The 18,549-nt window shown below is 44.6% G+C and overlaps 1 protein-coding gene across 2 annotated transcripts; it reads right to left on the reverse strand.

Annotated features, from left to right (window-relative positions):
• Positions 1-4,011: 4,011 nt before the first annotated feature.
• Positions 4,012-16,893, reverse strand: LOC113007503 (butyrophilin-like protein 2). 2 transcript variants are annotated; one of them, XM_026144131.1, is made up of 6 exons: positions 16,368-16,893; positions 11,485-11,826; positions 11,310-11,414; positions 8,550-8,876; positions 6,223-6,552; positions 4,012-4,569 (listed from the first exon to the last, which is right to left on the reverse strand). In XM_026144131.1, exons 3-6 carry the CDS (start codon positions 11,314-11,316, stop codon positions 4,478-4,480), a joined length of 756 nt encoding a protein of 251 aa, XP_025999916.1. In that variant the 5' UTR covers positions 11,317-11,414; positions 11,485-11,826; positions 16,368-16,893; the 3' UTR covers positions 4,012-4,477. The 2 variants fall into 2 exon arrangements, with proteins under 2 accessions (XP_025999916.1, XP_025999915.1); XM_026144130.1 differs by having other exon boundaries at positions 6,211-6,552.
• Between the last annotated feature and the right edge of the window lie 1,656 nt (positions 16,894-18,549).

The raw sequence follows: 18,549 nt of genomic DNA on the forward strand, positions 1-18,549 counted from the left end.
TTTTGTGTTTCTTTTTATCGCTGTGTAACTGATTTTAATTGAAAGCCTGCGTGCGCTAGTACCGCTTGCCACGAGTTCCCAGAATCCTTTGCGGTTCTACCCGTGAATGACGTCACATTTTCAATCTCTATATAATATGCATGTTAAATTTTATATTTGGGGTAAAATATCAAGTCTTTTCAAGTAAACCGGTTCAAGTCCAATTCAAGTCCCAAGTCATTGGTGTAAAAGTCCAAGTCAAGTCACAAGTCTTAGAACATTTTTTCAAGTCAAGTCTAAAGTCATAAAATTAATGACTCGAGTCTGACTCGAGTCCAAGTCATGTGACTCGAGTCCACACCTCTGGACTCGAGTCATTAATTTGTGGAGCTGCATTTTAAAGAGGTGCAATTTCACAATTTGTGTATATTTTCTAAGTTCACTATTTTGTCATGTGTTGAGAAAAACACAGATTTTAAAATTACATGGTCTAATATTTACATTTAGCATAACTGCAACATTATTTTTTCGTTTTTTTTTTTTTAAAGACTCGAAAGGACTTGAAATTCAAAGTTTAAGACTTGTGACTTTACTTGGACTTTTACACCAGTGACTTGAGACTCGACTCTGACTTGCCTGACATTACTTGAGACTTGACTTGAGACTTGAGGATAAAGACTTGAGACTTACTTGAGACTTGCAAAACAATGACTTGGTCCCACCTCTGCACCTGCTACTCTAATAGTCTGTGTTATTGAAGGATTCAGGACTCCTTATGTTATTTTTTATCCATTTTTAGACAGCGATGAGATCAGCTGCTCACTCTACAGAGGCCCAGAGTTACTGTTAATATCAAAAATATAATGCTGTCCTTTGAGATTTTAACATAAGACTGAGTGTAATGGATCTAAAACTGTTTAAATCTGCAGAGCCCTCTACAACCTGGTAACATGGAAACTTTAAAAAGAGCAGCAGAACTTTTCAGTAGTGTAGTCTAATTTGTTCTTTTCATTTAATAATAGAGTCCATATTGATCCCTCAAAATTGAAATAAAGCTGATTCTTCTGTCCTCACACACTCAGGATCTGAAGTTCTTCTCTTGCATTTTTTCAGTGGATTAAAGTACACTACAGTACTTTAATCCATAGTTCCTGATTAATGAGGAGTTACTGAAGTACATGCTTTTAAAAAAGATGTTGCTCTCTTTACAGATGTGGCAAGAGACTGAAAACATGTTGTTGTTTGCACATATTTAATATTCAGCTCTGCACAGGAGCTGAAGCTGTTATGTGACGGCTGTGTGCAGACAGGAATAGGACCCAAGGTGCAGACTCCAGAGACAAACGTAAACTGAAACAGCTTTAATGCTGAACTCAAACATAACATAACTGGAAAAATCAAAATAAACTAACACCAGCGGACTGACAGAACACACAGCTAGGTAAACGGTAGATCACGACACAGACACAGAGAAACACAGGGCTTAAATACACAGAGGGAGCAATCAGGGAATGGGTAACAGGAGGGAAACACAGCTGGGGCAAATCAGGCCTAACGAGACAAGGGGAAGCGAAACCAGATACATAACATCAGACAAGGACCTTCAAAATAAAACAGGAAACATGACACAGACTGAACTAAAGACACAGACTCACACGCACTGCAACAGAGGGAACAGAGACGTGGGACCAGGGCAGACACTGACTGGACACGGGGATATAGGAACTAAGGATACACAGAGACGCGAACTAGACAAGGGGATACAGCTGACAGGGGAGACAGAGCAACTAGAGAAGACAGAGACATAAACCATAAGACAGAACTCAAAGAAACCAAAGACTAGAAATTATAAATAATAAACTCAAAAACCCTGGGTCAACGACCCAGGCCTCCTAACAGAAGCAGGGTGCAGCCTGTTGCTTTTACAGTATAATACTTGTAATAAAAGTACAGTAACAGTAATTAGTGACTGAGTAGCCTGGGGCGTTTCTCTTGATTTCTTTAGTAAATTTCTTTGGTAAATTCATTCACCTGCACGGGTTAGCTAAACAAACCCTGACAGCCGAGTGCTCATTTTAGCTAGGACGGTAGTTACGGATTAGCTTACAAACACATTTAACTTACCGAAACAGTGCAGCAGGGCCTCGGGTCCTTCTGTCGGGTAGTCCAGTTTACTGAAGAACACCTCAGGCTGTCAGGTTAAAACACTCGGTCGTGTTTTCGTAGCGTAAACGCTGGCCCTCCTGTCAGAGCCTACGCTCTATCTGTCTGCTATTCCCAAACAGAGATACGCAAGTTTCTCCATGACTGCAGCTGCCAGTCAAAGCTACGATAGCGTTACACCCCAATTTAACATCACCGCGGTAGGAATTAGAATCAAACTTATGGGAAAGGAGACCCCTTGAACATCAATCAGCGTGATGAGAACTATTGAAAACAAAAGACAGAATCTTTGGAAAAAATTTATCTGAGGAGAATTAATTAATTTTAGTCTGACCCCAGTCCCATCCGCTAACATGGAGGAGGCGGGGTTTATGACCTATACTGCAGCCAGACACCAGGGGGCGATAGAGACGTTTTGACTTCGCGTCCTCCATGTTTTCTACAGTCGATGCTGTGTCCCAAAACGTCGGCTGCATCCTCCGGAGTTCGCATTTGAAGGAGTCGACGAAGGCTGTCCCAATTCGTCGACTCCTTCAAATGCGGCCTACAAATGCGTCCTTCATTTCCCCGAATTTGAAGGATGGGTCGGGTGTGTCCTTGTCGATATTTTTCCCCCCGCGCCTCAGAGCAAAAGAGAAAAGGGATTCAAATTTTATATTTCTCAGTATCTGTAAACAGCGGTCCCTCATTTATCATCTCAAACCAGGAAGTTAGCATTTTCTCGTGCACAGGGTCTATTAAGAGACCGCACGCTAGAAGTACGCATTTTAAGTGCGATTACGTCACCGCCACGCGACGACGGCTGTCCCAATCGAAGTGTACTTCAAATGCATACTCCAAATGTGCCATCGATTTCCCCAAATATCAAGCGTGGTCCGGTGCATGCTTCGTGGTCCCATATATCCCACAATTCATAGCGCGGCGGTGGGTGTGGATAATTTTGCCGCAAAATACGGCAGAAGGGAGCGGCCGACGAGTGAACTGTCAAAAGTAAGTACTGAAGATTATGTCACTTATTCATGTGCGAATGTTTAATAACGAAGAACATTAAAACATTCCTGTTGGCCACATGTTGGCAAAGTTATGTGACATTAGTGACGTTTGTACTAACTTTGTTTTAAAGCCGTTCAATAGTCGACCTTAATCTGACAGAGAATGTGATGATTCTGTGGATAATTAAAGTCAGTCATATATCCACAAACACAACAAGCTGAAAGTCAGTGATGCTGCTCGGTTTGCAGTCCTGAACATCACGGCACAAGCAGGATTCACTGCATTGTTAATGTGAGCTGTGTTATATTGCTGCCTCTGTTCGGTGGTGTCAAGCCAAACGCACTTTAACGTGTGTTTGAACGAGCTGACGGTTCACTCGTTAAGCTGAAAGAAAGATGCTTTAATCACAGCAGTCACACATGTGTCCACTGCACCATCTGGAACTCTTCTTGTTTACACTCGTAATAACACAAACACTAAATCCTGCTTCTCTGGTGATGTTGTGTAGCAGTGTGTACACCTGAGACTGTCACCTGTCTGTCTGTCCTGCACTCGCTCTCTGTTTCTTTCTCTCTGATTGTGGAATAAAAGTATGAACGTGTGTTTATAAGTTACACTTGTGTTTGAATCCTGCAGCTTATCACACATTTGATTTCCATGTGTGATGACTGCAAGTGTCCAGAGTGAGGACAGACTGAGGGACCCACTGCTGCACATCATCTGTGAGGCTTTGCAGCCCTGATGATCCACCAGGACAAACTCAGCAGTGTGTGAGGAAGAGGGGGAGGAAGAGGAGGACAGGGACAGGTGCTGCTAGGGCGAGACAGACGTCTCTCACGGAGTCCTTTAGTGCTGCAGGCAGGCAAGGTGTTCAAATAGCGCACAACTTCTGGTTTTTATTTCAATGTGATAATTGCACAGTTTGCATGAGCATTTAATCTAAGCACTGTGAACAAAACATAGAATAGATCATTAACAGCACGCTGATACAGAGCTTCTGCCCACAGTGCTTAACACACTTCAAGAAGGTTCCTGGTTTGAATCCCAGCTGGTTCTGTCTGTGTGGAGTTTGAATTAGATAAAGTATGAACGTACAGGAGGTCAGATGTGTAAGAACACGTCACCAGTTCTCTAGTACTTGAAATGGTACCACTAGTATCTCCATACAGGCGTCTTGAGGCTGAATCACCAACAAAGACTTTTGTAGGAAATATTAAATAAATTTCAGTTCAACAAATTTTCCCTGTGTCATTTTTCATTATCACACCTGTTTCACTTAAACATTATATCAGTAATATGAGATTCTCCAGAAAACCAGACTTTTCTTCCTCTTCAGGTCTGATCAGTCAGCAGGCTGTGACTGCAAGGCCATTTCTTCTTCACTCATCCACAGATGTTTCTCCAAGCCAGCTGGGTGGGTCAGTGGCTCAGAGGCTGCAGGATGGAGGAACAAAAGAATCATTAGAATTTGAAACAACCAGAGATGAGACAGAAGGAGGCTGTCACCAAGTCTTCAGTCAGAGTCCAGAATTTATCAGGACAGAAACAGATCATCTGCAGAGGCTTATTGAAGAGTTTCAGTCAGGTTTCAGAGCTCATCACAGCACAGAAACAGCTTTAGTGAAGGTTACAAATGATCTTCTTATGGCCTCTGACAGTGGACTCATCTCTGTGCTTGTCCTGCTAGACCTCAGTGCAGCGTTCGATACTGTCGACCATAATATCCTATTAGAGCGATTAGAACATGCTGTAGGTATTACAGGTACTGTGCTGCAGTGGTTTGTATCATATCAGCTCTGTTCTGGGATGGACTAGGACGGTTGAGGCAGTGCCATGTGAGGACGCTGGTTTGGGAGCTCTGCACTCGAACCCTTGTATTTACCATATTACTCTTCAAAAATGACGTGATATTACTTCACATACGAGAGCAAAAACATATTAGAAAACAACCATCCCGGTCTATGGACAACATGCCCGAAAAAATTCAAGCCAACAAGATGGAGCAGGACATGAGGGCCTCTCAAGCAACTGCTGGCCCAGCTAGCCTAGCATGCCCAAATGCCACGGAGACAACTGTGGACGAGCAGCAGGCAATCCTGAAGGAGCTGCAATTAATGAAGCAAGAATTGCTGGAGAAAATAGATGAAAAGGCTGCAGAGACCCAAACGGAGCTGCGTAACATCACTGACAGGCTCAATAAAAGACGGGATAAGGTTGAAAGCCACACATCTGAGTTGGAAAAGGGAGTCACTGCTAATTCCGACTCTATTGCAGCTATGCAATCCAACATGAAGAAAGGGTTACCAGCGTGATCCAGCGTGGAAAAAGAGCGAGGATTTGGAGGCTAGGTCACGGCGCTGCAACGTCCGCGTTATGGGGGTAAAGGAGGGACGAGAGCAGGGAACACACCCATCTGAATATGTGTCAGAAATGCTGAAAAAAGGCTCTTGCTCCGGAAAAAAAGCCGACTCTGGATAGGGTGCACCGGACCCCCCGCACCAAGCCAACTCAAGATGACCAGCCATCGAGGGCATTTGTAGTGAAATGTCATTACCTCAGAGAAAAGGAACTACTTCTCAGGAAGGCAGCCGAGGCTGGGGTGATAACAACTGCAGACGGTGAGTCTGCCGTACTGCCGGACTTCAACCAAGCTGTGAGTAAACAGCGTGCCGCCTATACCGAGGTGAGGAATCTACTTCACAGTTGCAATGGAGTCCGCTATGGGCTGAGGTATCCAGCGACGCTGAGGATTACTACCGCGGATGGACAAGAAATTAAGAAGTTCTGAAGAAGTTAACGAGCGCTTGATATATGTCCGTGCCAGGACTCGCTCACACCTGTGACTGTTCTGATTTTGTATTATGTAAATAAAACTGAACTGAACGGACTGTGTTGGATGCTTTGGAGACATCTCACTGTGGCTCCACTATATTTCTACGTGCAACCAGAAGTAGACAAAACTGCATTTGCTTTATTGAAGAAGACATCAAAAAGATCATTAAAGTTGTGAATCTGGTGTTTTTAACTCTATAAAGTTACTAAAACATGCAGGTGGAAAGGTGAGCTGATGTCTACCTTCATACTGACCTCCGACTTTGAGCAGCACGGTCTTCTCTCTCCAGATGTTCCTGCTGTCGACTCTGCAGCGGTATCTTCCCATGTCACTGACTGTTGGATGTTTAAGGGTCAGGCTGAGGTTTCCTGTCTCCAGCAGCTTTTTGCTCGTCTCTGTTCGACCTCTGTACTCCTCGTCCTGTTTGTCAGGCTGATCTGATTTGTTCTGATACACGTGGACCATCACCATTGGTTCAGGGTCATCTCGCCACCACTTCACTCTGATGTCATCGGGGAGGTCACATGTGGATTTGAAGGGCAGCTGGATTGACTCCTCCCCATCTTTCACCTCCATCTGACAGACTGAAGACAATGCAGCATGAAATCAGGCATGAAGAGCAAAGACAGTTTAACAGCAAACACACCAGTTTAAAAACAACACAGTAAAACTGTCACTGTCAGGGTGCTGGGCCATTGAGTTTATTTAGTATTTTTATGTTTCTGAGATCATTTGTAATCCCTGATTAATGTTCTCTTTCTGTTAGGTTCCATTCATGCCGTTGTCTTCATCTGTGTGTCTCACTCTCCAGGTCTTAGTCATGTCCTTGTGTCTTGTCTCCCTTTTCTGTTCCCATGTTCGCCTCCTTGTGTTTCATCCTTTCTCCTCTGTCTGTCATCTGCATCCATGTGTTTCTCCCCAGCCCGTCATGTGTCTTTGGTCGTGTCCAAATTCATGGGCTGCATCCTCCTGAGGACCCGGCCTTCGTGGTCTACGTGGGCCGGATCCTCAGAAGGTCGGGTAGGCTGGAAGTAAACAGCTGTGGAATTGGACGGTCTAGCCTTCAGATTAGCGTCACCGCTGTCTCGGTGGAGTTTAATAAACTCGGCCGTTTGATCCTTGCTATCTAAAATATAACAGGACACTGGTGTAAATTCTCGACCGTCTCACACTCCTGTTTGACGTTTAGTCAGCTGTGTAAAAACCAAGGAGGAACCCACCCGGGGGATTAATAACGTTTTATTTTATCTAATCTAATAACTTTAATCTCAGCCAAACCGATTTACTCACGAACAAACAAAACACTGAAAAAAGCCCAACAATAACATTTTTAGGTTGTCTAAGTGACTTATATATTACGTTTAACCCGAGTAGCGAAAGTCCGCGGTGATCTGAAAATGATGTGCTGGGAGTTGTGACGTTCTCGGCCGCATCAGTGACCCTCGAGCTCCCAGCTAGCTATCGAGCTGGTGGGTAGCAGACGTCTCCGAAAACGTCGAAGCACTTTTGCAAATATGCGATATCTTGATAAACCGAGCAGATATTTGATGTTTACACAACTACTTTCTCGCCTGAAAATATGTTAAAAGTTTATTTTGTGACCCAGAAAGATTAGTAAGAGTAATTTTAAAACTTAGTAGCGGCCGCCATTGTTGGAAACTGGGATATGGTGGGCCACGAAGGACACACCCATCCTTCGAATTCGGGGAAAAGGAGGACGCATTTGTTGGCCGCATTTAAAGGAGTCGATGAATTGGGACAGCCTTCGGCGCGTCGCTGTGACGTAATCGGTCTACAAATGCGGCCTCAGGAGGATGCAGCCCATGAATTTGGACACGACCTTAGTCTGCATCTTAGTGTGTTTCCTGTTTTATTTTGACAGTCTCTCGTCCCGTGTTCAGTGTGTTTGGTTTCGCTTCCCTGTCTCGTCATGTCTGTCCGTCCCATGTGTTTCCACTTCCCTCATCAGCCTTCTGTGTATATACTATCTCTGCTTTTCCTTTGTCCCTCGTTAGTTTGTCTGTTCTTCTCCAATCATGTTCCTGGGCTGTTGTTTCCAATCATGTTCCACCAATAAACAGCTCGGTTTTCATTAGAAGTTAGTTTTCCCTCCCTGCACCTGCTTTTAGGTCCTCACCACTCACCGCTCCACACGATCTGCACATGTAGATGGTGGTAGTCACAGATATCCAGGGTACTCCTCACTAATTAATCCACAATGTGTGATTTCATTATCACAGCATAAAGAGTTCTTCCTGATGTATTTAAACAGCATCAGACAGCAGCAGCATCCATGACAGACAGTCTGGAGCAGCAGCAGTCGTGAAGTGACTCGTGTTTATCACATGTATGAGGTTAACGGTGTTTGGACCTGATCACAAAGGAACAGCTGATTATTTAATAGTGAGTAAATTTGAGGTGTGTGGATGTTTACTGCAGGCCTGATAATGATACTCATGCACATAACTCACATCATTTCCTGTGCTGCTAACACTATCAGGATGTGTCACTCATCCTCTGAAGCTGGTGTTTACACTGACACTGACAGGAACGTGTCTTTGGTATCGTGTACAGTCCTGACCTTTGACATGGAGCTGTACTTGTTTCTTCATCAGGATGTTTCCCTCCCTGCTGCGGGCGGTGCAGGTGTAGGTGTCTGTGTCTGAATCTGTGGGATATTTCAGGGTCAGACTGAGGTCTCCAGCCTTCAGCGGGCGTTTCTTCATCTCTGTCCGCTGTCTGTAAAACCAGTGCTGCTTGTCGTGCTGGTCGGAGGAGTTCTCAAACAGGTGGATTGTCTTGTCTTTACTGTTGCTCCACTCCACTTTAGCATCTTCAGGCAGGTGAGTTATAGTTTTGCATGGCAGTTGGACAGCATTCACCTCTGCATCCACCTCCACCTGGTACACTGACAGAAAAGCAAACCACAGAATCAGCTTTGCAGGCAGCAGATGGTATCATGAGCCCCCATCAATCAGCTCTATAGTCTTCAAAGGCTTTACCCCTGAACTCATCCACAGGATGTCAAAGCTGCTGGTTCCTCATAGCCACACAGCAGTGCCATGATAAACCAGGTAACAGCAGTCACATATAGAAGCTTTCAAAATACCCCAAGTTTTACATTTAAAAGCACTGGGTGGACATCATTGTACTGGGAGTTAAGGGGCGAATTTTAAAACTAACCTACACCAAGGTGGTTTTTAGCGCCAATGCTAAGCAGCAAGTGAAAACTAATAGAAATGATGTTTGTTTGTTAACATTTTTACTGCTACCACACCTTTAATGATTAAGACAAAAAGCCCTGCGACAGGCTGGAGATCTGTCCAGGTGAACCCCGCCTCTCACCCTGCAGTATAGGCAGAACAGGCTGAACGGGCCCCTTTGCAGTTTTCACATCAACCAGACCCTTTGGTTGGCATCAACAAGCTTCAGGCATGATTCTGGCTGACCCTCTTTTTATGCTACCTGGGTGTTAAAGCATTGTTTTGGTTTTTGGACTTTGGACCCTGTTTATTATTGTAGTAACCTACGTCTCTTAGTCTTTATCTGATGTTGTTTCGTTTTCCTGTGGCTGGTCTCTGTCTGTTTCCTGTTTTATTGTGATAGTGTCGTGTCCCATGTACGTTATGTTTAGTTTTGCTTCCCTGTTTCATTATGGTAAACGGTAAATCGCACTTTTTGGTGATGGCTACATTGTAGCCACAGCCGCCCTGGGGCGCACTGAGTCACATTCATTCCAGTTGTGTGTTCGCCTGTTACCCAGCCTCTCCTTATCCTGCATGTATTTCTGTCTTCTGCAGCTTTCAGCTCTGTCTCAGTTGTTCAGGATTTTGAACTCTTCACGTTTCTGTTTTTTGTTGAGCGTCAGCACACGATCAGTGTCGTGGTCTGGTAGGTTCTGCTGGGCTGTTTTTCTTGTTTGTTTTCTTTCCCTTTTTCTAACTCGCTCTCTTTACAATCATTATCAGGTGGAGCTGCTGAGCTGGCATGAAGCTTTTGGTGGAGGTTTCCTGACAGTTCCTTCTTTCCCTCCTGCACCTGTTCCTGATCACAGTTAAGTGAGCAGGTATTATTGAGTGGTGCTGCAGCTCTCTCCTGGTTCATCTTTGCTGCATTGGTGACAGTCAGGTCCCTCATCTTTCTGTTTGACCTTAGTCACTGGCTCTTACTTTACATTTCTGTTTTCCTGCAGTATCCTGTTTGAACCTTCTGTGGAAGTTTGCTCAAGTCTCGACCCTTTTGTGGACTTTGAACTCTGCTGAAATCTGCAAAGGAACTCATTCACCTACCAGCCATCAGCCAGCTCCAACCTGGCATCCCTGAACAACTGCTTGTTGGACTAGTAACCCTCCCAAGTTCTCATTCGACTTTCCAACATAACTCCTACACTCTGCATCATGCTCCAGTCATCTTGAGACCTTTATTAACATTCGATCTCTTCTCTGGCAGAGCCACCTTTTGCCCAGCAGCTGCTTTCTCGCTCCTCTCCACAGTTGCCTTGTCCCAGTGGTTCCCAAACTTTTTTGTTAGCCCCCCTTTGTTTTACAAGAAAAATCTTACATGAGATGAATTTTTACAGTGACAGAGACAAAATGTACTGTTAATCTGACTATCTTCAGGTTTTACACGCTTACATATACACACACAGTTACTGTCTCTCCATTTACAAAGGCAGAGGCGTCACCGTGTGATTATTTTACATGTAGTTGTTTTTTCCTGTGTAATAATGTTCAACATTGCATCAATACATTTTTTTAAAAATGCCTCTCTGTGCAAAATGGGTTCAAAAACATAAACAGCTGTGAGATCCTGTTTGTCTGTGATTTGAACCGGGGGAACAAATCGTGGCAGGATCAGCCTGATGTTATTTGTATCCTGCTGTAACTTTACTGTATAAAGAGCAAACATCTCCAACATGTCAGGAGTAGTTAGTCATTACAACAAGTGTTTGTGAACTAAAGATCAAGGATGTGGGATCCTTGTCCGTGATTTGAAGAGCCCAGCGCTTCACCATATTTTCTAGTCTTTGGCTCAGAATGAAGTTGGTTTGGAAACATATTCAGCGACGCTTCATCTCCTGCTTTGCGTTTGTGTGGCCTGTAAAAACCTGTCCATTATGCCAGCAGTGTCCAAGCGTTTTTTTTTTTCCTTTCATACTGCCCGCTCCCTGCGATGGCTCTATGCCCCCACTAGGGGGCGGGCCCCACACTTATCCTTCACCTTCAGTAACACATTTAAACCTGCCAACAACAACCTGAGTCCACTCCTTGAATTCGATTTGAATCACACTATGACAGTTAGAGAATTTTTACCATCATCCTGGATGGTGATAGAGACTCACCTGACATTAGATAGAGACGGAAATAAAATAAGAGACCCCCAGAAACAATGACAGTGGTGAGAACCAGGAGAACCAGCAGAACCTTAGATCAAGCTGGGAATCGTTCTGTGGACAAACAGAAAGAACGTCATGATGTCTGACCTCTGACCTGTATCTATAGAGGATTGTTTCTGACCTTTGACCTGCAGCTGTATGTTATTCAGTGTCAGGTCTTGTGTCCCATCACTGATGGTGCAGGTGTAGTTGCCGCTGTCAGTGAGCCGGGGCTTTCTCAGAGTGAGGCTGTAGTCTCCAGTATCCAGGGCATCAGGCCTCATCGACGTCCGCCCGCTGTAATGCTGGTTTTGGCCTTGGAGGTCATCTTCTTCTTTTCTCCAGTGGACAGTTTTGGGATTGAGGTCAAAGCGGCTCCAGATCACTGTGGGATCGTCCTCGGGTATGATACCAAAGTACTGGCAGGGCAGCACGACAGCCTCCACCTCCTCGTATACCTCCAACACTGCAGCACCCTGGGAAACTGCACACCAACACAAATCAATCACATGATGTAGGTTTCTGTCAGTGTGCCCCAGCTGTGGCTGCAACTCAAATTTCAAATTCAAATTTTATTTGTCACGTACACAGTCATACACAGTACGATATGCAGTGAAATGCTTGGACAACTGCTCGTGACCTAAAGAGAACAAAAAAGGAAAAGGCTATGAATAAGATAGGAAATAAATATGAAAAATTAAAAAGGGTAAATTTAACTAGGAAGGAATAAAATATAAATTAAGGTTAAAAATGAAATAACTGTACAACACAAATTAGAATGAAGGGTAAATTTAACTGGGAAGAATAAGATAAAATATATAAATTAAAGTTGAAAATAAAATAACTGTACAACAAAATACACAATATAGAACTATATAAGAATGTATGAAGAAATCTAAATATAAATAAATATATACACAATAACAGCAGCTGTACAAGTATTAACTGGAAATGAAGAATATAGTGACCAGTGTTGTGCAAAACCAAAGTCCAGTAAGTCCAGTGTGTGTGTAAGAACCATATGTGTGGGTCAGTACTGTGTGGTGGTGTGATTGAGAGACCGTATCGCCTGCGGGAAGAAGCTCCTCCTCAGTCTCTCTGTGTTGGTCTTCAGGGAGCGGAATCGCTTTCCTGACCTCAGCAGAGAGAACAGTCTGTTGTTGGGATGGCTGAGGTCCTTCACCATCTTCCTGGCCTTGGTCCAGCACCGCCTGCTGTAGACTGAGTGCAGGTCAGGGAGCTCGGAGCGGATGGTGCGCTCAGCTGACCGCACAACCCTCTGTAGAGCTCGTCTGTCCTGCATGGTGCTGTTCCCGAACCAGGTTAAGATGTTTCCCACCAGGATGCTCTCTATGGTGCACGAGTAAAAGTTCCTGAGCACCTTGGAGGGCAGTTGGAAGTCTCTCAAGCGTCTGAGGTGGTAGAGACGCTGTCGGGCCTTTTTCACCACGGTGTTGATGTGACAGGACCATGACAGGTCCTGCGTGATGTGAACTCCGAGGTATTTGAAGCTGTCCGCTCTCTCCACTGGGCACTCGTTGATGACGGGGGTCTGGTAGTTCCTCTCCTGCTTAGTGCTGAAGTCCACTATCAGCTCCTTTGTCTTACTGACGTTTAGAAGGAGGTTGTTCCTCTGGCACCAGTTCTCCAGATTCCTAATCTCCTTCAGGTAGGCCGTCTCGTTGTTATCAGAGATCAGGCCCACCACGACGGTGTCGTCAGCAAACTTGATGATGGTGGTGGAGCTGGTAGTGGCCACACAGTCATATGTGTACAAAGAGTACAGCAGGGGGCTCAGAACACACCCCTGGGGGGCTCCAGTGCTGAGAGTGGTGGAGGCTGAGACATGTCCGCCCATCCTTACTGCCTGTGGTCTGCCAGTTAGGAAGTTGGAGATCCACTGACACATAGATGAGCTGAGTCCCAGATGCTCCAGCTTGGTGGTGAGTGTGGAGGGAATTATGGTGTTAAATGCAGAGCTGTAGTCTATGAAGAGCATTTTAACATAATTCCCCCTTCTAGTGTCCAAGTGAGTGAGTGATGTGTGGAGGAGATGAGAGATGGCATCGTCTGTGGAACGATTTGGACGGTAAGCGAACTGTAGTGGGTCCAGTGTGTCTGGTAGTGAAGAAATGATGAAGTCTCTGACCAGGCGTTCAAAGCACTTCATCACTACTGAGGTGAGGGCTACAGGGCGATAGTCATTGAGAGAAGCAGGGTGGGGTTTCTTCGGGACAGGAACAATGATGGACTCTTTGAAGCATGTGGGGATCACCGACTGAGGTAAAGAGATGTTGAATATCTCAGTGAACACAGGAGCTAGCTGGTATCAGAATCAGAATCAGAATCAGAATACTTTATTGATCCCTGGGGGAAATTATTTTTTGTTACAGTGCTCCATTTTAAACCAACATTAAGACAAGACAGACAATACACTAACTAAGAATAGTACAACATATACATATATATACATACATAAGTCACTCATAAATAAATAGCTGGAAAAGAAACATGTGTAGTTGTAGCAGCAAACAGTGTGTTAAGTGGATGCGTTGTACAGGGAGCCACAGGCAGGAATGATTTCCTGTGTCGTTCAGTGGTGCATCATGGGTAATCTCAGTCTCTCACTGAACGAGCTCCTGTGACTGACCAGCATGTCATGGAGTGGGTGGGAGGTGTTATCCAACATTGTCTTTATCTTGGACAGCATCCGCCTCTCCGACACCACCTTGAGGGAGTCCAGCTCCATCCCCACAACATTGCTGGCCTTACGGATCAGTTTATTAAGTCTGTTGGCATCTGCGACCCTCAGCCTGCTCCCCCAGCATGCAACAGCATAGAGGATCGCACTGGCCACCACAGACTCATAGAAAATCCTCAGCATTTTCTGGCAGATGTTGAAGGACCTCAGTCGCCTCAAAAAATAGAGACGACTCTGGCCCTTCCTGTAAAGTGCTGTGGTGTTTTTAGCCCAGTCCAGTTTATTGTCAATGTGTACTCCAAGGTATTTATAGTCCTCCACAATGTCAACACTGACCCCCTGGATTGAAACAGGGGTCAAGTGTTTCCTGGTCTTCCTGAAGTCCACGATCAGTTCCTTGGTCTTTGCCACGTTGAGCTGCAGATGATTCTGCTCACACCACGTGACAAAGGAGTCGACCACAGCCCGGTACTCTGTCTCATCATCCCTGCTGATGCATCCAACCACCGCAGAGTCATCAGAAAACTTCTGAAGATGGCAGGTCTCTGTGCAGTGGCTGAAGTCTGTGGTGTAGAGGGTGAAGAGGAAGGGGGAGAGGACAGTCCCCTGTGGTGCCCCTGTGTGCGCAGTCTCTGAGGATACGACCTGGGATGCCATCTGGTCCTGCTGCTTTCCTGGTGTTCACTCTCTTGAAGGCTCTCCTTACTTCATGCTCGGAGATGACGAGCACGTTTCCGGTGCTGGCAGTATCTTCCTGTCTGCAGCCGTTAGCACCGCTAGCACTAGCATTGTTGGAGTCCTTAGCTGCAGCCTCGAAGCGAGCATAGAAAGCGAGCAACTGTAGCTGCCTCCACCAGTGTGTGAATATGAGAGTGACTAAATAGTGGGATTGTAAAGCGCTTTGGGTGTCTCGAAAAGCGCTTTACAATGTTGGTCCATCACAGTTCACCTGAGAAACTACAAAACACCCACAGTGATGTTTGGAGGTGACAACGTGATAGCGTGTGGCTGTTTTTCAGAACATGGCACTGACCATTTCATATCATTGAAGGAAGGATGAATGGACAAATGTTCTGAGACATTCTTGATAAAAATCTGCTGCCATCTACCAGGATGATAAAGATGAAATGAGGGTGGAGTTTCGGTAAGAGGATGATCCCAAACACAGCAGAGGAAACATTCAGCTGGTTTCAGAGAAAGTTTTAAAGCTGCTGGAACGGCCCAGCCAGTCGCCTGACCCAACTCTTGGACGCTGGTCACTTTGGGTTATTGGCCCCCTCGACAGATCCACAGAACCTTCAGACTGTTTGTGTGGGAGATTGGGTCAAAATCACACCTGAGCAACGCATGTTCTCCATACAGGAGGTGTCATGAAGCTGAAACACAGACCAAGGCTTTTGTATGAAGTATTAAATTCATTCAAGTATGTGTGAGCGATACTTTTCCCCGTGTCATTTCTTATTATCACACATAACTTTTATCTATGGACATCTATGGTTTGATTTCTTTGAATGTAGACTGGATGGACTGTTACCAACATCTGGAGAGAATTTCATGTCAACTGCACCTTTATATATATATTTACTTAGAAAATTGGTGGCATATTCAATACTTTTACCTGCTGTAGTTCATCATGGCCTCAGTCGTTCAAACAAGGTAACTGTTGCCGTGTCACTAATCAGGGGGAAACAGTTGACTAGGGAGGAAAACCTGACCGGCAGGTGAGCTGGACAGGTTTATACAGCTAAATATCATCAACATAAAATTATAGGAAATGATAAATGGACTGATTCTTTTGTACTGCTTTTCTACTGCGACACATCATCAGGTCTCATTACCTCATTCACACGAGCATGTTTTTGTACATGTGAGTACTTTCTATCATTCACATCCTGATAAACAGTGTAATGAAGGCATTGGGGGAAACTTGGGGTTTCCTGGACATCTTGCCCAAAGATGCTGGCATGGAGAGCAGCCAGGGGTCGGACCGCACTGAGGTCAACCAGAATGAGTACAGAGCAACATCTTACATCAGTAGCCATGCTGTTAATACTGTCAAAAATACCCTTCTCCTTACAATTCGTGAGATTGTTGATGTCTATAAATGGTTTCCATATTTGTATTGACATTTTTGTTTATAACTCTTCAAAATAAAGCCTGAAACAGTTACAGCAGCATTATTTTAATATGTTGAGTCCTCTTTGTTACAAAAGTGCAAGGGTGCGTGAAAAATGAGTGAAGAATTTGAGGATCATAAATATTTAAAAAGCAAGGACTAAAGTGATGACATCTGACTGAGGTCAGGTGGAGGGAGGAGAGCTTACCCTGCAGCAGGATCACAAACACAGCAAACATCTTCGTCTTCCTCAGCTTCTTACTGAGCTCACTCTTCTAAAGCACGTCGACAGCAGGAGCTCACGGACGTTTCTCTGGATGAACCTGCTCAAACTCATGTAGTTTCACTTTGAACTGTTTCCAGTGAAGCAGCAGCTGGAATGCAAAGAAACCAGCTGAGCAGCTTTGTTCACTCCTCTGAGAAATATGCTGCTGAATAACACAAGTGATGTTTCATTGATCTTCTCTGCACTAGACTGAATCATTAGTAACACAGAGGTGTGGAGTACGTCTCTGTGCTCAGGTAGACTTAGTTCATGTATGGTTATGGCTATAACTCTGGTGTTTGAGGTACAGTATACTGAAGTATGTTCAGACAAACTGTCGTGATGAGCTGTGCGGCTGGACCCAAGTGCAGGACTCCGAGGCAAAACATTAACTTAAGACGGCAGCTTCATCTGCTGGCAACACAAACTTGAACTAGGATAGTTTAACTAGACCGGGATTCACACACAACTAACGTGGACGCAACAACTGGCAGAGACAAAACACAGGGCTTAGATACATGCGGAGGTGATTAGGGAATGAGAAACAGGAGGAGAGCACAGCTGGGACTCGTCTGACATGACAAGACAAAGGGGAGGCAAAACTCAACACACCGACATAGACACAGACTTTCAAAGTAAAACAGGAAACAGATGCAGACTTGACTACAAGTTTACAGTTAACAGAGAACAAAGGGACACTGGCACAAGACATGCTAAGGAACTAAGGAGCTGGGAATACTAGAGACGGAAATCAAAACCAAGAGGATCAAAACACATCATGAAATCAAGGATAACAAATACAAACAGAAAAACACTGAGTCCACAGACCGGGACACAAACACTCCATGACAGGGAAGGGATCGTCTAAAGCAGGGGTGGGCAACTCCAGGCCTCGAGTGCCGGTGTCCTGCAGGTTTTAGATCGCACCCTGGGTTAACACACCTGAATCAAATGGTTAGTTCATTACCAGGCCTCTGGAGAACTTCAAGAAATGCTGAGGAGTCATTTAGCCCTTTAAATCAGCTGTGATGGATCATGGACACATCTAAAACCTGCAGGACACCGGCCCTCGAGGCCTGGAGTTGCCTACCCCTGGTCTAAAGAAAGGAGATGGTGATGTGAAGAATAGATCTAAGTACGTTACACTGTGATTGGATCAGGTCGCACACAGTCATTCAAACACACCTCTGTGTGTGTTATTAATGAGTCAGAGAATCTGGATTAATACACTGAGTCTAGTACAGTGAAGATCAATGACACGTGTGCTGCAAGCAGGTGAAATGCAGTTACTGGTGTTTTTATTAGAAGAATCAAGGAAGAATTCAAGCCGACACATTTTGTCCTTATTTCATTTTTATCTTTATTTGGTCCACATTTTCTACATGTTGTATATTAATAAATAAACAACATGTATTGTCCTCATATGATGGATTACACGACGGTCTTTTCCTGTTTCATATGTTCGGCTATGTCCTCTCTATTTTTGGTAATTCCAAACAAACCCAAACAAAACAGGCATTAAGAGGCTCTAATGTCTGTGTCTAAATCTCATGGCCCACATAATAACATGAAGAAATATTCTTTTGAATAATTATTGTTCAAAAAATGATTTACTATGAAGGCAACAGGCAGAGTTACAGGCATCGCCCTAAAGCACGCAGCCTGATGGGCAGTGCAGTCCGTGCTGCAGGGAGGATGGACTGCTGTGCCCGTGATGTGTCTGTGAGCGAGGAGGGAGAGAAAGGAAAAGTACGAGCTGTCACCGATTAGAAACGGGAGATGGAAGCATGTAGCAAAGTGACCCAGACAACAAAGTAAAGCTAGTTTTCAGCTACGAGCCGACATGAACCCGACGTATTAGCCAGAGGTCCTTTACTACGGTTCAGAGCCGCGGACCTGTTTTATATACGCGAGGAATAGTTTCTATATGAGATTGAAGCAAAACGTGCAGCCTTACCTAATGTCCACCTACTGTTACTCATTTATATCAAGATTTAAACATGTGGCTGGTGTTGGTGTGGAGAGTAACCTTCAGTAATAGTAATAAATCACATTCATGTAGTTGTAAAAAGCATGATAATATATGAAGTAATCCAAAGTATTCAGAATACGGTACTCTCATTGC

This window comes from Astatotilapia calliptera, chromosome 16 (genome assembly GCF_900246225.1).
Source record: "Astatotilapia calliptera chromosome 16, fAstCal1.2, whole genome shotgun sequence".
NCBI classification, from domain to species: Eukaryota; Metazoa; Chordata; class Actinopteri; order Cichliformes; family Cichlidae; genus Astatotilapia; species Astatotilapia calliptera.

Bases quoted from the DNA above. Each gene is read 5' to 3' on its own strand.
- LOC113007503 (XM_026144130.1), bottom strand. The intron at 6,553-8,549 runs GTCAGGACTGTA...CATTGTCTTCAG, and splicing joins AGTACAGCTCCATGTCAAAG to TCTGTCAGATGGAGGTGAAA. The intron at 4,570-6,210 runs GTAGACATCAGC...TCCATCCTGCAG, and splicing joins AGTCGGAGGTCAGTATGAAG to CCTCTGAGCCACTGACCCAC.